At 42.9% G+C, this 23513-nt stretch overlaps 1 protein-coding gene across 1 annotated transcript; it reads right to left on the bottom strand.

Moving 5' to 3' along the window:
* Positions 1 to 6: 6 nt before the first annotated feature.
* LOC133425144 (E3 ubiquitin-protein ligase RNF19A-like) lies at positions 7 to 22529 on the bottom strand. Its single transcript, XM_061715828.1, has 9 exons — positions 21694 to 22529; positions 19573 to 19781; positions 18316 to 18457; positions 15753 to 15915; positions 12668 to 12782; positions 6265 to 6426; positions 5230 to 5443; positions 4139 to 4282; positions 7 to 2688 (listed from the first exon to the last, which is right to left on the bottom strand). Exons 1-9 carry the CDS (start codon positions 22395 to 22397, stop codon positions 1881 to 1883), a joined length of 2661 nt encoding a protein of 886 aa, XP_061571812.1. The 5' UTR covers positions 22398 to 22529; the 3' UTR covers positions 7 to 1880.
* Between the last annotated feature and the right edge of the window lie 984 nt (positions 22530 to 23513).

The following is a 23513-nucleotide window of genomic DNA, read 5'->3' on the forward strand; positions in this document are numbered from 1 at the left end:
TACTTGCAATAACTTAAAAGAAAAAGACATTTCATATATTTTTATTTTCTGATATGCATTTACACGCATATAATAAAGCAAATTACCAAACAAATATACAAATACCTTATGCTATTCTGCACAAATTAAATCTGGCACTAGTGTTAATCAGATCCAATAAAGTGAAGTTTTGGTGAAGCCGGGAAGCAGAACAAGAGGAGGAAGAACAAAACAATGTTCTGCTCTGATCCGGGGAAACTGCAGGATGAGGTTTTATCCACAGAGGCAAACTAAGTGTTCATTCAGTGACGGGCCGACGTCAGAAACCACCGCTGGTAGAGACCGACCTGAGCCAAGTCAGTGGCTTCAAAGACGACCGCAGAGCAGTAAACACAGGCGAAAGCAAACACTGAAGTTTAAAAAAAAAACCAACAATCTGGCTTCTAGTCTGCTCAGCAGCACCGTTTGGCAACAGAAACAGGAATCACAGGAAAAATCAATTGAAAAAAGTAAACCCAAAAGAAACTAAGAACCCCTATGAACCATTTGCAGAACATGAATATAATATAAATACAGATAACAGTGCGGGCGCCGTCGGGCCGTTGTGCAGCCTGGGGGTTTTCACGAAGCACGTATGGAGCCGCAGCTGTCTGTATGATTCACCGTCTCGTCCTCATTTCTTCCCCGCGTTGTAAAAAGGAGGCACAATTCTGAGTACAGCAGACGACTGAACAGTAAAAGAGAGAACAAGAGCCTGAGTGCTGTCTTTGGTAGGCAGTTGAAGAGTCTTCTTTTACCACGTCTACCACAGTACGTTTGTGTGTGAGAAGAAGCGTCGCGCTGACTGACAGACAAACATTCTGCTATCTATGAGTTCGTTGTTGTTTTGCAGTCTCAAAGAAACAGTGGAGACAGACAAAAACAGCTTTTTTTGAAGGCACCATGAGTTAACAATGATATCAAAGCCCCCTCCAAGTGAGGCAGAACCATCACCCTTTGTTAAATCACCTGTAAAAACAGGACAAAAACATTTTTTCTTTGTACAGTTACACAGAATTAACCAGCCCCCTAGTTCCTTATCCCAACAACTATGGCCTTCCAGAGACCGGTTCTCTAATCCTCTCACTCACACTGAAGACTGCAGGATTTCCTCAGAGCTCACCAGGCCTTTTAAGTCATCTTGGCACTAAAACGCACACTTGTCTGTGAAGCTACAAGTATAAACTCAGTATTCATCAAGCTGCAAAAGGGCACTCGAGCACCGCTGGGAATCGGACTACAGTTACGCGTGTGTCCACAGATAAAGATTTTAGGGTTATATTAAGATCAATTGTAGTGCTAAAATAATTCAGGAGAGAGATTCCAGGCCACAGAATTATACACCAGGGTTTGTTTCAAACAAATAAAAGTCTGAGAGGGAGAGAATAAATATAGACTGGAACACAGAGGTTCCCCTGTTGCTAGTACATTTTGGGAAAATTAAAAGGAAGGAAATAGTGAGTCACTGCCTGGTTTCCAGAGCATGAGTAAGATTGTTGTGTGCTGCTGCTGCGTTCATGTAAAGATCTAATCCGGAGAAACGAGTGCAGTGGTTTTATTTCAGCCTACAGAGATCGGTACCAGCGACCACATCCGTGGCCTGATTTCTGATAAAAGTGGCTAATGAGAGTTTCAAGAAGGTGAAACACTAACTCAACATTTGTGAACAGGTTGCACTTTAGAGGCTGCTGAATAGCCGGTGGACACGGATCTGTTTCCCTCAGAGGTTTTTCTCCCCTAGAAAACGGCCCTCTTCATCAGACGATAACTGAAAATGCTGATTAATCTGCAAGCAGTGATGTTAGTTTTGGAGGAAGAATGCAAGGTAAATGAAGAGTGTGCAGCACTTGGGGTATTGAGGGTCATATATCTGTCTGTATGCAGGAGCTCTTGAACTGCTGCTGGGTTTGGGTTTGGGCTGGCGGTGGTTGGTTGTTGTTGGTTTCCTTTAGCAGCTCTCCGGTGTTGCTGAGAGAGTCCAGCTCAGCGGGACACACCAGGTTCACGTTCTCCTCGGTGATGAAGCAGAGAGAGGACAGCTCTGCCCCGTTACTGAGGGAGGAGGCATTGGAGGTGGGGGAGTGGGGGGAGATCACAGCTCTCTGTCCCTGGGAGGAGGAGGAGGAGGAGGCGGGGCACGTCTCCAGCCGGTCGTTCTCCACCTCCGGTAAGGGGCTGACGGTGGCGAAGCGCAGGTGGTAGGCGTCTCCGCCGGAGCCGTGGCTGCACGACGTCTTCATGCTCTCCAGGTCCGAGGAGCTGAACTCGGAGAAGTGGCTGGAGTGGGAGTCGGCCACGGAGGGCAGGCTGCCGCTCAGCGAGGGCGAGTCGAACTCTGAGGAGTTGGTGCTGCGCTGCTCCAGGAGCTGGGCGTCCATGTCCTCCCGCGTCTCGTTGATCCTGGTGCCCCCCCCGCCGGCTCCTCCTTTCTTACGCAGCTTGCCTTTGCTCTTCTTGCCCGCCAGGCCGGAGGAGCAGGGGCAGCAGCCCTCTTTGGCCCACTTGGTGGAGGTTCCTTTGCCCTCTAGCGAGGTGCAGCCGCTGGACGGACACATCCAGCCGCAGCGGCCCGCCTGGCTGCCGTCGTCCACGCTGCTGCTGCCGCTGTGGTGCCGCCGCTTGCCCGGCTTGGACTCGATGTCCACTTGGACCTCCATGCTGTTTCCATCTCTGAATAATGACGTGGAAACACACATGACCAGGTTATGAAGATGTTAACGCTGCATAGGACAGACATTATTACCTGAAATAATAGTTCCATCAGAGACACGGGATGCTTGTCATCTCATGAGAAACAGGTTTCAGGATTTTGTAATGGAAACAGACAAATGGCGCTTTTACACTAGAACCTACTCAGCCCGACTCCACTCGCCTTGACTCGGTTTTGCTCTTTTCCACTAGGGGTCTAACGTGCCGAGTAGATTTTTCTGTATCTATTCTGCCGAGGTTCTAAGCGGCTGAGTCGGCTGTATCTGACATCATCACACTACAGGCCACCGATTGGTCGGGGGGTTGGAGTCAGACGTCTGAGTCAGGAGGAGGAAATCAGAGAAAGAGACTCTGACGGATTCTTGTTCATTTTATTCCACCAGCAATGGCAGCAAAAGTCTGTTTCATGATCCAACTCTGAGGTGCAGATGTTCATAAACCTGGTGCTGAGGAGAGAATTAAAAAGGGATCTAGACGGAGATAAGGAACGACCAGATCTACCAGGAGCTCTGTCTCTTCATAGCTGCTCACGGCTCCAGCTGACTTTTCAGCAGCACCGCGACAAAATAACAAAAATTAAAAAGCGTCGCCGCTTGAAGCTTCTCTCACTCTCATTTTTTAGCTTGATATCAAACACAAGTCACAGTCCCAGCAGCACATCTATCATCTCCTCCAGGTTCTACATCTTTAGTGTTGTTGTCTTCTTCCTTTAGATCACACAATCAAATACGTCACAGCAGCTTCTCCAACCTCCTACTTCTTATCTGGGTGTTGAAAAGAAACGAGGGCAAGACGAGTCGAGTCGGGCTGAGTAGGTACTAGTGGAAAAGCTCCAGATGAGACAGATTCAATGAAACTATTTCCCCAACTGCCATCTTCCTGAAGTCAGCTTTGTCCACAGGAACGCTGGGGAAATGTGTTAATGTTAGCAATTCAACATGAAACAACTACACTGCTCAGCCAAACAAAGACACACACCAATATTTAGCTGGACCCTTGATTTCATAGTTCTCTGTGTTGTGTATTCATTCAAAACATCACCGTAATTCTACCATTGCTCATCTTCAAAAACTTTCTTATCACAAGCCTATGAAGATTTTTCTCAGGCAACATTTCTTCTTCAAAAGATGATGTCTCACCACTATTCTTCCAGTTTTTAATAATCACACAATCAAATATGTCACAGCAGCTTCGCTCCAACCTCCTACTTCTGCTCCAGGTGCTGAATTGTTATGGAAAACAAACTTGGTCGAGCTGAGATGAGCAGAGTAGGTACTAGTGGAAAAGCGCCATTAGAGACACGGGTTGCTTGTCATCTCATGAGAAACAGGTTTCATATTAAGGATTTAGTGATGGAAACAAACAAAGATGAGCTATGACGTTCCCTAAGCTGGAAGAAAATGGTGCTCACCTGTCTAGAGGCATGTAAGCGTTCAGGATGGATCCAGCCATGGCTTTGGTGCTAGCGTTGTCGCTAATGGTCCCCAGGCTGACCGTGCCGGACTCGCCGCTGAGACTGCAGCGCTCCTTCTGCACATCAGCCTGCACCTCCAGCCTGCAGCGTGAGAGGAGGAACAGTTAGGTAGGGATGGGAATTGATAAGATTTTTCTGTTTCCGATTCCATTTTCGATTCTGTTTAACGATTCGTTTCTTTATCGATTCTCTTATAGATTCTCATTTGGAAAAAAGGAGAACAAACAATTTTAGTATCAACTTTGTTTTATATCTTTGAACAAAAAAATATAAGTGAGGTCTTAAGATGCCCCCAGCCTTGGGCTCCTCCATGGTGCCAGGGGGTCCCCACAAAATTATTTGTAATATAAAATATGTATTTAATATAAAATAATCTAAAATAAATATTCTTCTGTATAAATTAACTACAACTAAAAATACAACAAATGATTTTGTAGCAATTACACAAGAATGCCCAGTAACATGTTCAACACCACAAACAAGTCCCTCTTTGGTGACATTCATCTATTCTGGCCTGATACTCTTCCCTGCCTTGATGAAAGGAGAAGCTAGCGGTAGATGCTCTTTAACTTCTCCATAGATGAGCTGACGAGCTGCAGCTGTGTCAGGAGCGCGCTCCGCTGTTTGATGGAGCGCGCCCGGCACGGCTCTTCTAGCCACGCCGGCTGACTCCACACTCTCAGCCGGCCGAGTCCTAACAGTTTCCCCCCTCTGTTAAAATGTCCACATTGCAAGAATTGTCGCCCTGTTGTCATCCTTTTTGGTAAAATGTAACCAAACTTTCGAGCGTTTATGCCGCTTTGTCCCCGTGTTTTTCTGCTGGGCGGGAATGCGCACGTTGCACAACGTGCTTGGTGACGTCATTCGCGCCCGCTGGAATCGATAAGGGAATCGTTTGGGAAAAAGGCAAACGATTCCAAGTAATTGAAACACTGGGAACCGGTTCTTGATTCCCATCCCTAATCTAGGACATACAGATGGAGCGCAACACAACATCCCGGGACACGTTAAGGCCGAGGCTGGGGTACCTGTTCAGGTAGTTGACCATGGCGCTGCCGGAGAGGCTGCCGGTGATGCTGGCCCCGGCCAGGGCTGTGGTGGAGGCCGTCTCACTCAGGTTGTCCCTGGTCGCCCCCAGGTGGTCCATGTGGCTGCCGCTGGCGCTCAGGCTGCCCGTCATCCCCCCCACGCTGCCGTCACACAGACTCGGGTTGTTCCTGGTGTCTGCAACGGACGTCGTGTCTGCAGAGGAGGAAACTAGTTGTAAGATGAATTTAGTGGACTTGAGCTGGAGGAGGATGAAGGACAGACACTTGGTAAAAGCGTGATGTGTAGGCCTGTGTTGAAAACAATCGATTTTCCGATTCTAAATCAATTCTCATATTAATTCCTAAAAATGGATTCGTATGTCTAAAGATCGATTTTTTTTTTTCATCATTACATTGTGTTTATGCCCAAAAAAGGATGTTTTGTTGGACACAATGTTTTTGCCTTTAAATATGTTTAAAGGTATGAAAACATTAACATTTTCAGTTATAATTGCATAAATTGTCTATATTTCATTAGTTTATATACTGCCTTGGGGTTAAATTTGCATAAAATGCTAAAAACCAAATTCTCAAAAATTAAAAACCTGAAAAAGGAAAAGAAATTTAACCGGAATCTGGGAAAGAATAAAACTGATTTCATCCGTCTCTGTTTCCTCCCTGGATTTGTTTGATAATTCTGACCCACTATGTTTCTGAAATCAGTTCTATCAGCATTCTGGGAGCTGATTGGTCCTTACAGCATCATTAGCTGCAATACTTGCTGTTTAATCTCAATATAATACTAGTATTAATGTTGCACAACTACAGTCATATCATTCAGGCAACAGCTCAAAAAACTGTTTTTATAACACTAACCCAAATCAATATCGGAATCAAATTGAACCAAATCTAGATAATCGATTCTGAATCTTAAGAATCGGAATTCAATGGATTCTTGTGGGATGTTTGGCATGAACACAGAGTTGTATGTGGGTAGTGAGGGTGCAGCAGGTCAGGGGAGGCCGGGAAACCTACCAGTAGCCGTCGCCCCACTCCCGACATTCAGCTCGTTCTCGTCATCAAACTCTATGCGTACTCCTTTCCCGTTCCCGGCTGAAACACCACAGCCCCCGCTGCGGCACAGGGAGATGGGCACCACTCCGTACACGTACGCCAGCATGATGGGAACTCCAATGCCTGTGGGATGGCAGACAGAGATGCAGATGTGTCAAGAAATGTTAACAGATTTAACAAACTGAGGAGTCCAAAGTGAATCCTCCTCAGTTTTCCATATTTATATAACTGTTCACCAGAAACCCTCATGAGGGCTTCGCTACAAACCACGGTAACCAGCCTTCAAAGCCAGGTGGTAACTCTAAAAGACCGATGTGAGGACATGGAGGGAGAATGAGACGGGGGAATATCCGGATAGTCGGCATTGATAAGCGACCGGACTCCAGCTCCCCTGAAGGGGTTTCTAAAGTTATCAGAGAAGTCCTGCAGATGGACCGGGACATTAAGATCGACCGCTCGCACCGCACCCTCGCCCCCAGGAAACCGGGAGACCGGGAGTGCAGCTTTTGATACTGTGGACCATGTCATTCTACTTCAGCGCCTTGAACAGTGTTTGGGCCTCAGAGGAAACAGTTCTTAACTGGTTTTCATCATTTAATTTCAATTTCAATTTATTTATTTCATGAGGAGGGACAGTGCACATCATTACGCGTTTAAAAATAAAGGCAGATGTACCCAAATGTAGCCTATTGGCTAATTCCCATTGGCAGTCCCCTCCGGCTAGGATATAAAAACAGGCAAGTTAAGAGCAATAGTGTTCAGTTATAAAATACAATAGTACAATAATATAACCAATACAACAGTAATACAACCAACCACACAACACATTTCACAGTATTTTACATTCATAAGTTATAGTCGTAGCAGCAGATTAAAGTAAAGTGCAAGTGTCTAATGTAAAGTGCTGGTGTCACCGTTATAAGGTGCAGAGTAGAGGTATAAAGTGCGTGGTGTAAGGGACTGTGGACTTGAGAAAAGAAAAAAGAGAAGAAAGAAAAAATATATATATATATCTAAGTATATATCATATCTAAGTGGTAGATCTTTCTCTGTTTCGGTCGGCAGCTATGAATCTGATAATGTCAGCATTCGATATGGAGTCCCACAAGGGTCAATTCTAGGTCCCAGACTTTCAAGAGATTCTTTTAGTTGGTCCAAGTGCTCTGAGACAACATATTCTCCCTTTAATTCCTCTGTCAGTAAACCACTACGGTCCCACTCTCTGGAATTCCTCTCCGCAGGAACTAAGGTCTGCTCCAACAGCCCTCTTTCAAATCAGACTAAAAACTTACCTTTTTGCACAGGCGTTTGAGTAAACTCTACATGGTTGGCTGAGTGATAGCACTTTTGTTTTAATGGATATATTGTTGTTATTGTTGTTTTTCTCTTGACATACTTGTGTCTGTTTCTGTTATTGTAAACCTGTAATTTTGTTCGTTTGTTTATGTATTTGAGCACATTGAGTCCATGCTCGTCGTGTGAAATGTGCTTTATAAATACATTTTCCTAATACTTGGTAATCCATTTCTCTTTTCTTATCTTAGCACACTCCAAGCACAGTCACATCCAACCTAGACTGTGCTCTTTTGCTGCTTGATTTTAGTGGCTAGGGACTAGGTCCCACTGTTTTATTTCTAATGTCAGTTATTTGTAGTTTTATTTGCTGTTTTGTTTTTTGTGTTCTGATCCCTTTGTTCCCCGGGGATCCTGCGTTAAACATAGGAACAACAAGATTACCACTTTTTTTCTGTATCCGGATTTCTACTGTTTTTGTTGAAGTTGTAAAACTTTGGTACAGCTGTAGTAAGTACTTTCGCTTATTCCACACCTCTTGGTTTCATTATTTATTTCCACTCCTCTTAACCCATATAACAACACACATGATCTGTATGGAGGCTGTTCGTTTCTGCTCCCCATCTCTCTTCCCTGGCTTTCAGTACCAGGAGATCCAAGCACATATTGTATATTGTAAGTAATGGGCACACTAAAAATAATAAGCTATAATGTTAAAGGTCTTCATAGTCCCATTAAGAGAAAGAAAATTCAGCTAAATCAAGCCAACTGTCAGGTAGCGTTTCTACAGGAAACCCATTTACCTGATGTAGAACATGAAAAGTTAAAGAGTAATATAAAGTATATTACTCTTCACACCGATCAGGGAGAAAGAAGGGAGTATCCATACTTATACACAGACAAATTAATTTCACACAAACATTGGTACATAAAGATACTGAGGGGAGATATATTTTGGTTAACGGATTGATTGATGGCACAGAAGTGTCTATCATAAACGTATACGCACCTAATGAGGATGACCCTGATTTCATCAGGACACTGTTTAATATTATATTACAGTACAGCTCTGGACTACTGCTGATGGGATGAGATTTTAACTGTGTAATGTCGCAGCTAATGGATCGACAACCTGCCTCTAAAGCTGCCCTGCCTAAAATGAGTAGGATGCTCAAACATTTATCCACAGAATCATCAGGCCTTGTAGATATTTGGAGAAACAAGTTTCCAAGAAGCAGGGACTTTACTTTCTACTCAAGCAGACACTCATCCTATTCAAGGATTGATTATTTCTTCACCCCTAAAGTAGAGTTACATAGGATAGTGGACATTGAGATACTGCCTTTTACTATTTCTGACCATGCACCTGTTGCACTAAAGTGAGATATATGCCAGACACCATCTTCTAAACAATAATGCATCTCTCTTGAATGATAAAGAATTTACTTCCTTCATCACAGCGGAGCTTAGTAAATATTTAGATACTAATATCTCATCTGAAACCTCCCCCCTTATTCTGTGAGACTGCGCTAAAGCACAAAATAGGGGCCGTATTATTTCATTTACATGTGCTAAAAAAGAAAGAAGGATGCTAAACAGCGAGAATTGGAAGATAAAAAAAAGATTTAAAAAAAAGAAAGAGTTAAAACATAAACAATCCGCGTCAAACAGTCTCATAAATAATCTAACCACAGCTCGTAGGGAACTTAATTTTCTACTATCACATAAGATAGAGGGAACCTTAAGATAAACTAACCAAAGATACTATGAATATGGCAACAGGTCAAGTACATTATTAGCATTTAGATTAAGAAAACAGCAATCATCTAATACATCTAAGTACAGAGATTAAAGTCAGAAGACACCTTTGTCACAAAACCAGACGAAATAGCAGAATCCTTTGCAGAATTTTACAAATCTCTATATAAGAATAAGGACACTTGTTCCGATGATGCAAAACTCGCAGATTTTCTAAAACACATAAAATGAGCCGAATTGACAGAATCAACAGCTAAGGAGCTAGATGAACCAATTCGGAAATGGGAGATTAAACAGGTGATCTCAACACTCAAAAACAATAAAAGCCCAGGCCCAGATGGATATATTAATGAATTCTACAAAACATTTAAAGATTTCTTGTCTCCCCTGTTATTAAAAGCATATCACCATGCATTTGAATCAAAAACTGTGGCACCATCTTGGGTGGAGGCAACTATAGTGGTGATACATAAAGAGGGTAAAGATCCTACAGACCAATATCACTGCTGAACGGGGATCTGCCAATACTAACTTAGTTAGTCAGATAATCACTCAAATTATTCATCCTGACCAGACTAGATTCATCACTGGAAGATACTGTGGAGATAATGTACGCCGTTTACTAAACATAATATCTCATCAAAAAGATAAGGAGTCAGAATCAATGAATATATCCTTATATGTTCAAAAAACATTTGATCGTGTATCATGGCAATATTTATTTCAGACATTAAAATGGTTTGGGTTTGGCCCTAATTTCATAAATTGGATACAAACACTCTACTCATCTCTGCAGGCTGCTGTCAGAGTCAATGGTTATAGATCAGGAAGGTTTACATTGGAATGTGGATGCAGACACGGCTGCTCTCTATCACCTTTGCTATTAGTATCGAACCGCTGGCCCAGCTCATTAGAGATGAAGATAATATAAAAAGGAATAATTAATAAAGAAGAGCATAAATTATCACTCTATGCAGATGATGTAATATTATACTTGACAGAACCTATTATCGACACTACCACATTTAAAAGGGACTTATTTCTCAGTATGGGTATTACTCAGGATACAAGGTAAATGTGGATAAAATAGAGGCTATGGATGTGAATGGCAGGATTCCACAAAGTGTAAAACTTCAAAGTGGCTTTAAATGGCCTAAAGAAGGTATTAAATACCTTGGTATACACATTCCCCCATCTCCACAGAATCTATATGATTCTAATGATAATAATTGGGTGCATTAGTAGTGATCTGGAACGATGGTCTATGCTCCCTCTTTCTTTACTGGGTCGTATTGAAAGTATTCGTATGAATGTTCTGCCAAGAATACTTTATTTATTTCAGATGTTACCTATAGAAATTCCAAAATCTACTTTTGATAATTTGGATAAATTAATTTCGACATTCATATCGGTAAAAAAAGCGTCCTAGAATTAGACTTAAAACTTTACAGCTATCTAAGTCAGATAGAGGTCTTAAACTTCCAAATTTAAAATATTATTTTTGGGCTGCACAAATGAAGCCTTTGATAGTGTGGATTCAGATCGGCACATACACACGTTGGCTTAATATGGAAGAAAATATGTGCCCAGAGCCCCTTCAAATCCTACCTTTTCTAGATGTTCCCATAAAAGAACAGGCAGATTGGACTAAGACTCTTAAAATCTGGAATAAAATACAGTTAACTTTTGGACTACCAAAGCTAATTTCATCATTAATAATTGCATTTATGAAGACCTTTACGCCTAATAATTGAGATATCGGCTTTAGAAAATGGTCAGATCATAGACTGATTTATCTGCATCAATTATTCAATGGCAATGATCTTAAGACAATTGAACAGCTAAAAGATGACTTTGGTCTCCCCAGGACAGATTTCTTTAGGTACTTACAGCTAAGAACTTTCCTGGCAACATGAAAATAATTAGTAAATTATATCACATATTCTTATCTATGAATTTACATAACTCCCTACAGATAAAGCAGAGATGGGAAGCGGAAACGAACATGGTCATATCACAGGACACCTGGAAGGACAAACCTGCTCACAAATTCAAATACATGGAGGGAATTCAAATGGAAAATAATCACTAGATTCTTCAGAACGAGAAATCTCCAGAATCTCCAGAAATAATATCCAAAATGGGCCCGACACATCCCAGCTCATGCTGGAGGAATTGTGGGACACACATTGCCAATCACACCCATATATTCTGGCTATGTCCTAAATGAAGAGTATTCTGGAGAGAGGTATTTGATGCCCTCAGAGGTTTTTCAACAGGATATTCCACAAGACCCCACTGTGGCACTGCTGGGAGTAATACCCAAAAGCCTGGACAGGAGGGCCAAGAAATACCTTTTAAGTATATTATTTACTGCAGCCCTGAAGTGCATCACTATCAGATGGCTGAAACCAGAACCTCACACATACAGGACTGTCTCATAAAATTAGAATATTGTGATAAAGTTCTTTATTTTCTGTAATGCAATTAAAAAAAACTAAAATGTCATACATTCTGGATTCATTACAAATCAACTGAAATATTCCAAGCCTTTTATTATTTTAATATTGCTGATTATGGTTTAAATCATAAGATTAAGATTCACAGAATATTCTAATTTTTTGAGATAGGATATTTGAGTTTTCTTAAGCTGTAAGCCATGATCAGCAATATTAAAATAATAAAAGGCTTGCAATATTTCAGTTGATTTGTAATGAATCCAGAATGTATGACATTTTTGCATTACAGAAAATAAAGGACTTTATCACAATATTCCAATTTTCTGAGACAGTCCTGTACAAGATATGGATCCAAAAAGTATGGGATCTCTATCAAATGGAGCAAATCACTTACTCATTAAGGCTCCAAAAATACACCTTTATTAGGCGGTGGAGCCTGTCATAGCTTTATTATTAATACAATGTTGCTCGGCCCTCCTGCCTAATTCTTACTGTATTCCCTCTATACACATATTTCATACACATTTCACAGGCCATTTTTCCTAGAGTAAATATTGTGCCTGCATTTTTATACACACCGTTGTACCTTGGAGTGGACAATTATTATTATTGATTTTACAATTTTTTTTAATTTATGGGTTTGTTATTATATACGTATATTTTGCAGTGAATAACTATGTTGTTTTCTCTTGTTTTATTTGCTTAATACTTAAGTATAATGTGTACAAATGTTGTATTCAGCTGAAAAAGGAAAAAGAATGGTGTATTGTTGTTGAAAACTAAATAAAAATTAAGTTCTAAAAAAAGAAACCCTCATGAGAAGGAGGAGAAAAGAGGTTGAAGGAAAGACTGACCGACAGTGACTGCAGCCACGACTGGGGACACGATGACGGACAGAGTCACCCCCCCTGCGATCACCATGTTCCTTTTGTGGTTGGAAATATCCTTGCCTTCGTAGCGGTTATGGATCTGATAGGGGAGAGGAAACACACGTGAGTCACACACAGTTCTGCACCAGTTCTCCTCATCACAGAATAACTCCCCTCAAAGGACTGCCCTGCTCACCCGCTCTCTTTAAAACCCACAAGGCACTTAATTAAAAGGCTGCGGTCAATCATGAGGGACATTTCCAACTTCATATTTTCAGTGTTAAACCTCTAGTTAGGTTATGATCCCTTATGTAATGTCACTAGTGGGCTGTGTTCTTCTCACCCTTCAAAACTGAGGGAAAAACTTGAACTGCAGTATATAGAGGGAATGTGCATGACGTCACAGATGCGACTTCACAGCGGGTTACGCCCACTGAGTGTCAGAAAGACTGAGTGGCAGAAAGACTGAGTGTCAGAAAGAGTGTCAGCGTAAACTTTCAGTTTGAGCAACTGGAAAACATCTAAAATGGGAAAGAGCTGTTGTGCGATCGCCTGTACTCATAGATTTAGTAAGAAATCAGAGTTATCGTTTTACAGACTGCCGAAAAATAAGCTTAAGAAAAACAAATGGATCACTGCAATTCACAGAAACAACTGGATTCCAGACACCGAAACGTGGATTTGCGGTTCCCATTTTGTATCAGGTAATGTTGGATTTTTGGGTAGCTAACGTTAAACGGTCAAATCATAAAGTTCGGTGTCCTCATCACTTTAATTTCTACAACAAATCCTTCCTTGAAGTCGGACCAAGCGTCAAGACTTTTGTAAGCCTTCGAGCTTTGCTTCGTGTATTTCCGTAGAAATTAAGTACATATAAATATCAGGAAACTTGATGCGTGGCCAAATATTAATTAGACCCTCCAGAAAAACGTGGGCAAAAATCCTTGATTCCGCGGACTAAAATCCTTGATTCCGCGGACTGAAATCCTTGATTCCGCGGGCTAAAATCATTGATTATGCAATTAAATGTGCAGGTTTTTTATGTGCTTTTATGCGGTGAAATTGCGGAATATGCTGTTAGTTGCAAAATATGCGAAATATGCAGGAAGTTGCGGATTCGGAGCTGAGCTTTTCCCTAAATTCAGCGGGTCGTCTGATCTGAGGTCGTAAGAGAAAAAAAAGGAGAGCGCGGGTGGAGAGGAGAGAGGCGGCCGGCCCCGGCGCGACGAGGGGGACGAGACAGAGCTCCGTCACCCCCCCCACGCGTCCGCCGCCACTATCCCCCAAGTGGATGGGAACGTGCGTCCGCCTCCGCCGGCCCTCGCGGGCGCAGTGGTACGCGGTCAGCGCGGATCCAGAGTCCACCGGCAGCCGCGCCCCCCGCGCAAGCAGGCTCTCTTTTTCCTCTCACCCCCGCGGGTGAGAGCTGCTGTTTGGGGGGTGGCGGTTTCTGCGAGGGGTGCGGAGGTCCCCGGGCGGGTCCCGCACGTCGCGACCGGGCGTCCCGACATGTCACTGACAACACTCCCCCCTTTTTCCATACTTTATGCGAAAATGTCGGCGATGATGCGGTGAAATCAAGCGAGCCCCGCATAATTCGCATATTCAGCGCAGACATATGCAATATTAACCCCAGTAAAAGTGATTTTTCTGCACCAGACATTGAAATCCACGGAAGGTCTGTAAATCCACGGACAGCCGTGAAATCCGCGAAAAATTCCGCGATCACGGAATCGCGGATTCCTGGAGGGTCTAATTAATGTCCATGGACCACTGGTTCTTGGGGTAACTGTACCAAATATTAATATCCATGGACCACTGGTTCTTGGGGTAACTGTACGGGTCACTGTCAAGTCAAACTGCCTTTAATTTAAGCCGATAATCGGCTGTTATCCCGTCTTCTCCACTAGTTGCAGCTGTTTTTGCTGGTGTTTTGCCACTCAGTGAGAGTAAGGGAGCTTGGTGGGGAAGTGACGTCAATGCAAACCTCTTCCTATTCCAGACATTTTCCACCTAAAGTTATTGACACATGCTGCTCCACGTTACAGGAGCAGGTTAAAACTACCCTTTGTCAGTTATTAGAGGGCAAGGAGTGGGAACTTTGTTTGGGTCCAGATAAATGTGAATCAAAGTAGTTTTGATTGAGAGAATAAAAATTGAAATTAGCATCAGCACTCCGGGTAATCGACCTACGTTAAAATAAACTGCTATTTTAACCCTTGCAAGGTGCTAATGTTAGGCAAGCCCTGTGAGGGAGCTGGGCCCTCAGCACCATGTAAGGCTTAAGCATCTGACTAGACTCAGAAATGTTCTTCCGCTTAAGTGAGTTGGTTTGAACAGGATCCTTGCAGAAAAAAATGGTCATTTTAATTATGCAAGTATATTGAGTGTTTGAAAGCTCTGTTTGTGACAAGTCAACAACCAAATGTCACTCCAACTTCTGTTAATAGACACAAAAGAAGGGGTTCATGGCCTCTGCTGTCATGCAGTTGGATTAATATTTATATCATCACGACAAAATTAGCATGTGATAAGAAATGGCCAAGCACTGTTGTAATTCTGGCATGTGCCTTTAACTAACTGGAGTTGTTAATGTGCAAACTGAATATTAAAGATTACCCCCCACACACACACACAGCACTGCCTCCTTCCTTATTTTCTCAGCGACTTCATTATAAAAAAGGGAACACTTATATGATATGGGAACATTCTTCTAATAAATGTGAAATTTAAACTTCTTGACAGGCTTCAGTGGAGAATCCTGACTGTAAATAATTCAATAATTTCCATTTCCTTCACTTCACTTGTGGTGTGTCAATACCGTGTCTTTATATTTACAGATTATTGACAAATCTTATTAGATGGTCTGAGATTAATTCAATGTTTGGAAAAAAAACTATTTCAGAAGATACACAGCTTGTATTATCACTTTTGTTGCTGCTTCATTCTGGCCAGCAAACATGTTTATTGTGATTCTTGAAAACCATGACACGTGCCAAGTTACCCGACTGAAACAGCAGCTTAGTTCTGAGGAAACCTGGGAAGGAGCTCTGTGAAGGAGTTGTCTCACCTTCCTTCCCACATACACAGGGATGCCGATGATCATGGCGGGGATGGCGATGCCGGCGATGAGCGCGATGCCGACGGGGGCTCCCACCAGCGTTCCCAGCTGCCACAGAATCTTCTTCTTCCTGCTCCACGGCTTCTTCCCCCAGAAAGTGCAGCCTGATGGACTGAACCACAAGTAAGGAGAGGAATAAGGAGAAATTGAAAAGTGCTGACCTTTGAACTAAAAGATGTAAACTACCATAAACAAACAATGCATGATACATTGTAATTGTACTAATTATTGTAATTGTACTGATTACTTCCAAAGCAACTTGAAAGATGAGAAATCTTGGTGTTATTTTCGATCAGGATTTGTCGTTTAAACCATATGTCAATCAGGTTTGTAAAATAGCCTTTTTCCATCTCCGTAATATTGCAAAGATTAGGAAAATCCTCTCACAGAGTGATGCAGAAAAACTAGTTCATGCGTTTGTATCTTCTAGACTAGATTACTGTAATGTGTTGTTAGCAGGATGTCCAAGTAATTTGCTGAATAGGCTCCAGCTGATCCAAAATGCAGCAGCACGAGTACTGACAGGAATTAGCAGGAGAGACCACGTCTCTCCAGTGTTAGCGTCGCTCCATTGGTTACCCGTAAAATTCAGAATCCAATTTAAAATTTTATTACTTGCGTATAAAGCCCAAAACGGCTTAGCTCCGCATTATTTGCAAGACCTGATAGTGCCTTATGTTCCTGTCAGAGCTCTCCGTTCTCAGAGTGCAGGTTTACTCGTAGTTCCTAGAGTATCTAAATGTAGATTTGGAGGGCGGGCGTTCTGCTATCAGGCGCCACTACTATGGAACCAACTTCCAATCTGGGTTAAGGGGGCTGACACCACCTCCACCTTTAAAACTAAACTTAAAACATTTCTGTTTAGTAAAGCCTATAGTTAGTGTTTAGTAAACCTCTAGCTGGTGTTGGTAAATCTCTAGGTAGTGTAAACTTTAGTGTGTCAGAGTCGCTCCTGTGGTTTCTTGTGCTGGCCCCCCCTTCTCCTCCCTTTTCTCTCTTTTGTCCATGTTGCAGCATCCTTTGCCGGACACCGGAACCTGCAGTGTGGGAGTGAGGGGGGCAGGGTAACGGCCCCTTTTGGGCGGGGGAGAATGTTCGTCCCTCAAGACTCCTCTCCCTGGCCCTGCCCCTTCTCAACCTTTCCCCGACCCTGCACCCCAACCTGGGACTTGATGATTGGGCCGGAGCTTCGGGAGCTGCGTGCTGGCCTGCGGTCCCCACCCCTGGTCATCCCGTTGCTGGCCCCCCCTTCTCCTCCCTTTTCTCTCTTTTGTCCTGCAGGTGGCCGTGGGTGGCTTGTAGCTTGCATTACGGAGCACAAGTCTTTTCCTGACCCTGCACCCCAACCTGGGACTTGCTGATTGGGCCGGAGCTTCGGGAGCTGTGTGCTGGCCTGCGGTCCCCACCCCCGGTCATCCCGTTGCTGCTTCCACCTGCCTGCTGTGCTGTTGCCGTCCCTGACCCACCAGTCTGGCCCTCGGCAGGAGGGTCCCCCCTGATGAGCCTGGTCCTGCTCAAGGTTTCTTCCCTCCTAAAGGGGAGTTTTTCCTTGCCACTGTTTGGCTTAAGGTTTTTCTCCCACTAGGGGAGTTTTTACCTGCCATTGTTTATGTAATAACTGCTCGGGGGTCATGTTCTGGGTATGGGTCTCTGTAAAGCGTCTAGAGACAACTCTGTTGTATTAGACGCTATATAAATAAAATTGAATTGAATTGAATTGAACTTGATTTCTAAACTGTGAGGTGTGACTACTAGGGCTGGGGATCCATTCAAATGTCAAGAATCGATTTGATTCCGATTCTTAAGATTCAGAATTGATTATCAAGATTCGATTCGATTCTGATATTGATTTGGGTTAGTGTTATTAAAAATGTTTTTTGAGCTGTTGTCTGATTTATATGACTGTAGTTCTGCAACATATTAATATTATTATTATTATATTGAGATTCAACAGCAAGTATTGGGAGATAATGATGCTGTAAGGACCAATCAGCTCCCAGAATGCTGATAGAACTGCTTTCAGAAACATCATGTGGGTCAGAATTACCAAACAGATCCAGGGCAGCAAACAGAGACGTATGAAATCGGTTTTATTTTTCCCCTACATTCTGTTTACATTTTTTCTTTTTTCAGTTTTAAATTTTTGAGAATTTGGTTTTTAGCATTTTATGCAAATGTAACCCCAAGACAGTATATAAAGTAATGAAATATAGACAATTTATGCAATTATAACTGAGAACTTTAATGTTTCATACCTTCAATCATATTTAAAGGCAAAAACATGGCACCAGTTATTCTTGTGTCCAACAAAACATTCCTTTTTTGGGCATAAATTTAAAAAAAATACCAAAAGTTGTAAAGTATTGATGGGAAAAAAAATTGTGATTTAGACATACAAACCGATTTTTAGGAATTAATATGAGAATCGATTCAGAGTTGGAAAATTGATTTTTTTTTTCAACACAGGCCTAGTGACTACTGTACCAAATGTGTGTCCAGATAGATACTGTACCTCAAGTAGTGCAAGTCTGAGATCTCCTTCATGCAGAGCCAGCAGAACTCACAGCCACACACGGCACAGGTCATGTGGTTACAGCTGCCGTCATTCATTTTGATGATGTAAGCAGCACAGCGCGGACATGGTTTGATGTCATCTGCTGAGATAAACACAACAGTAAAAACCAAGCGTGAGCCACCTTTTTACACACCAATCAGCCACAACATTAACATTCATCTTGTTGCAACACTTTGCTCTGATGGAAAAAACAGGCTCCTTGTATTTAAACCTCTTAACACATACAGCTGCAATTAAAGGCCTTGTATTATGCAATTTGAAGCTCCTGGTATACCTGCTCACTTAACAGTTTCCTTTACTGCTAAATCAATCATGCAACTCCTAAAAAGCGCTAGACAGACTGAAAACTGAGTATATTACAGTTTACGTGAATTTTGAACCTTTCAAAGTCAGAAAAAGCATAATGAGAAGCGTAACAAGTCAGGTCCATTCAGCCAGGAAACATAACTCAAAGTGTGTGTTGGTGTAAAAATATTTCTGGAAACAGTCAAAAAAGATGTGCTTAACAAAACTGCTTTTAGAGTAGTTTAACTAATCTTGTTTACACATTCCAACCTCTAAAGCAGGGATCGGCAAACCAAAATGTTGAAAGAGCCATATTGGACCAAAAACACAAAAAACAAATATGTCTGGAGCCGCAAAAAATGAAAAGTCTTGTACAAGCCTTAGAATGAAGACAACACATGCTGCATGGATTAGTTATAACTGGGGGAAGATTTTTTTTTTCATTATGCACTTCGAGAAAAAAGTCGAAATTTCGAGAAAAAAGTCAAAATTTCGAGAAGAAAGTCAAAATGTCGAGAAGAAAGTCAAAATGTCGAGAAGAAAGTCGAAATGTCAAAATTAATGTTGAAGTACAATCTTGAGAAAAGTCAAAATTTCGAGAAATAAGTCGAAATGTCATGATTAAAAGGAAAGGAAAAAGGAAGAAAAAAAGAAAAAAGAAAAAAAGGAAAAAAGAGAAAAAAGAAGAAAAAAAAAAAAAAAAAAAAAAGGTCAAACATTTTTGAAAAAGCTCCAGGGAGCCACTATGGCGGCGCTAAAGAGCCGCGGGTTGCCGACCCCTGCTCTAAAGAAATGTTACGCTCATGTCAGTTATATTTGCTTTCAGAAAGGCCAACAAGACAAAAAAGGTGCTGGATTCATGCACGACATTGTCTGTGTGCAGGCTTTTGCCAGCTTTCCTGAGCCAACCTGCAGCGCCGCTCTCTTGACTGTAGCTGAGCGAGGACGACCGCACGCTCCTGAGCCGGAGGCTCTGGGCTCGCTGCTGCCGCGCCGCATCGCAGGTCTGGTTGGGATGCCACAGCTGCTTACAGTGGTAACAGAACTCGGTACCACAGCCCTCCCGTCCACACGTGATCTTGGGACAGCTGGCACACCCAAAGGCTATTACTGCATATCTGGTAGGGAACAAAAAACTCTTATTAGACAAAGTAGTGCACTATGGTGCTATCTCAGAATGAAATAAATATATAAATAAAATAAAGAAGCCATATGTAATGTCACATAACACTTTGAGAGTAAAGCATCATTAAAAGGCAAATTATACAATTATTAAAAAAAAAAGCTGAGTCAGCTAACACTAACGCATGCAGAAGTGTGTTCATGTTCTAACACTATTGTTGAACTGGCCTACATTAGGATGAAAACCATCTGCTTAGTCTGAGTTTCTCAGCATGCTGTATCACCCAAGTATCATATAGGCTGCCACGACTTATTTTGTTACGCTGGCTGCAACAGAGTCAGAAATCATTCCATGAATGAGTGCTTCTGCTCTTTTTCAGATTAACTTCAGCTTTTAATATCTACTGGAAAGTATAGCACACAGGGTCAAATCCAGGCGGACATCATTTTTCTATTTCCAGATGGCATTACCGTGTGAGAATGCTTTTTGGTGCCGTAAAACAGAAAATATCCCTGTAAAGCGTGTCCTTTCTACTTTCAGAAACCTTTTTGCTCTCTAGCACGAACCATAATGGAGTAACGGTGATGTGAAAAGTGCAGTAAACAGCAAACTTGAACCAACACAGTCAGCTTCTGTTCATGGGTATTGTGATCTACACAGATGTGTCCCATTACAGACGTTTGGTACCGTCCATCGGGGCTATATATATTTGCCGTTTATTGCTGAAGCCGGTGGTCACTGTACTGTTGCACTGGCTTCTATTTGAAGGATGACTAAATGAATGACAAAGGAAAAAGAAGCCACTGGCCTGCCAGTCACAACCTAGATTTAACATAACCAATAGATAAGAGGTTCCTATTGGAAAGTTACCGCCCTGATCAATATGTTTTAGCTGGCAAAACGTTATTCAACCCTAACTGATGCAGTGAGCAATTGCTTATTCCTTGAACAACCAAAGAATTAGGGAGTACTCGCTGCAGAAGAAGATTATCTGGTGCTTGTGGAAAAGATACTACTCTGTTTTAGAATGGTATAAAAACATTGGTCCGCATTAAGCAAACAAAACAACTCAAAAGACCGATGAAATGACTCAACACAAGCTATTGGGATTAAACTGGTGTGCGGTCTTAAGAAAACCAGGTAACAGTGGATTTAACTGGGATAAATAAATACAGGACTGTCTCAGAAAATTAGAATATTGTGATTTTCTGTAATGCAATTACAGAAACAAAAATGTCATACATTCTGGATTCATTACAAATCAACTGAAATATTGCAAGCCTATTATTTTAATATTGCTGATCATGGTTTACAGCTTAAGAAAACTCAAATATCCTATCTCAAAAAATTTGAATATTCTGGGAATCTTAAACTGTAAGCCATAATCAGCAATATTAAAATAATAGAATAGAATCCTTTATTGTCACTGTAAACATTGTTTCCAACATCGCTGTGAAAAAATAATAAAAGGCTTGCAATATTTCAGTTGATTTGTAATGAATCCAGAATGTATGACATTATTATTTTTTTTTTTTTTTTTTTTTTTTTTTTTTTAAAATTGCAATACAGAAAATAAAGAACTTCATCACAATATTCTAATTTTCTGAGACAGTCCTGTTAAAGCCTCCAAGCTGTCATGGAGCAGACTACAGATAAATGAGCTGTTGATTTGAGTGAGTTGATGTCACCGTTTGGCCCTTAAGGGCCTTTACAAACACAGTAGAGGCAGCCACCCTTCAGGAAAGGGATTCGCAGGGTGTTTCTATTGATTTACTATGCCCATCACATTGCATACTTAACAGTCGTAGTCCGATGTTGATGCGGACTTAATATCATAATATAAAATAATTATCACAAAATTCTGCCCAAAAAAGGACTAAATGGAAGGGAGAAAATCCGCTGCTTACCCGCAATCCGGCGCAGGGCACCAGCGGCAGTCAGGGTCGGCCACCAGCCACCTCCTCAGCATGAACTCCTCATACTTCTCCATGAGCACCCGGTCCCCCAGGATCATGCAGATATCGTGTGGGTTGAAGCGTTCCGAGCACTCGGGGCAGCTTATGTTGACACGTGACTCTGAGATCTCGATCCGGAGGTACTGGCGCAGGCAATCTATGCAGGAGCGGTGGTGGCAGGTCATGATGTCGGGGAAGTTCTCCCTCGAGTGGCGCAGAAGGCACAGGGGGCACTCGAACAGCTCTGCCCCCGCTCCAACCCCCACCTTGGAGGAGGAAGAGGAGCAGGAAGAAGGCCCTGAGGCAGATGAGGTGGAGGCAGCGGCAGCGGAGGCAGATCCAGAGGCAGCCGCTGAGAAGAAGGCAGAACTCTTATCGTTACAGATCTCTGAGTGGATGCTCTCGATGCTGGCGATGCCCTCCACGCCCGCCAGGCCTCCGGGTCCAGGGTGCTGCAGTTCTCGGGACCTCGGGCGCCCTACTTTGGACTCTCGCCCTCGTCTCCTGAAAAGAGGGGCCAGGGAGAAGCGCCGCCTCTTGGGAGCCTTCTTCACAGAGGGCAGGGAGATGGAGGAAGCGGTGGACTGCAGGTCCCGATCAGAACCCATGATGCAGCCGCCTCCAGCAGCCGGCTGCTGCTGCCTCGGCGTGCTCATCTCTCCGGCGGGAGGGGAAGGAGGGGAAGGGGGTGCCGCTGGGGAGCCAGGGCTGGGGAGCTGGCCCCTCACATGAGCTGAGAGGTCGGGGGGCTGGATGGAGCTGGGAGAAGGGTGGAGGTGGCTGATGGGAGAGGGGACAGGGGAAGAGGGGCCAGGGTGGCCAGGGTGGCCAGGGTGGCCAGGGTGGCCAGGGTGGCCAGGGTGGGGGGAGAGGGCTCCGGAGGGCCCGTCTGTGTTTAAGACATGGTGGCCTCTCCGGAACAACCTCGTTGTCACTTCTAATAGACGGATTTTGGCGAAAGGGTAGGGGCTAACTTGTTTAGAAACTGATGCAACAGAACCTGGAAAGAACAAGAGAAGAAAGAGAGAGAGAGTTATAATTGTGATCATTTAAATAAAACACTTAATATTTAATTTAAGCACACAGATTTTCTAATAAATGAAATGATTCAAAAATATCACACACAATCGTGCAAGTGCTGACATGAATCAACGAGAGAGCTCCTGCGTTAGCCTCCTTCCACCTGCTCCCCAGAAAACTATCAATTGTATTTAATGGCACTTTTCCTCTAGTACCTACTCAGCCCGACTCGCCTCCACTCGGTTTGGTTCTTTTCCACCAGGGGTCTAACGTGCAGAGTAAATACTTTTCTGTAACTATTCTGCCGAGGTTCTAAGCTGCTGAGTCGGCTGTATCTGACATCATCACACTACAGGACACCCATTGGTCGGGGGGTTGGAGTCAGACGTCTGAGTCAGGAGGAGGAAATCAGAGAAAGAGAGACTCGCGGCTTGTTGTTCATTTTTTTTCGACCAGCAATGGCAGCGAAAGTCTGTTTCATGATCCAACTCTGAGGTGCAGATGTTCATAAACCTGGTGCTGAGGAGAGAATTAAAAGGGCGATAAGGAACGATCAGATCTACCAGGAGCTCTGTCACTTCATAGCTGCTCGTGGCTCCAGCTGACTTTTCAGCAGCGCCGAAACAAATTAAAAAAGCATCGCCGCTTGAAGCTTCTCTCACTCTCATTTTTTAGCTTGATATTGAACACAAGTCACAGACCCAGCAGCAAATCTATCATCTCCTCCAGGTTCTACATCTTTAGTGTTGTTG

Source organism: Cololabis saira, chromosome 3 (genome assembly GCF_033807715.1).
Source record: "Cololabis saira isolate AMF1-May2022 chromosome 3, fColSai1.1, whole genome shotgun sequence".
Lineage (NCBI taxonomy): Eukaryota > Metazoa > Chordata > Actinopteri > Beloniformes > Belonidae > Cololabis > Cololabis saira.

Coding starts and splice junctions, on each gene's coding strand:
- LOC133425144 (XM_061715828.1), bottom strand. CDS start 22,397: ATGAGCACGCCGAGGCAGCAGCAGCCGGCTGCTGGAGGCGGCTGCATC. Junction 12,783..15,752: donor CTGTGTATGTGGGAAGGAAG/GTGAGACAACTC, acceptor CTCCCCTATCAG/ATCCATAACCGCTACGAAGG. Junction 5,444..6,264: donor GAGTGGGGCGACGGCTACTG/GTAGGTTTCCCG, acceptor CCTCCTCTGCAG/ACACGACGTCCGTTGCAGAC.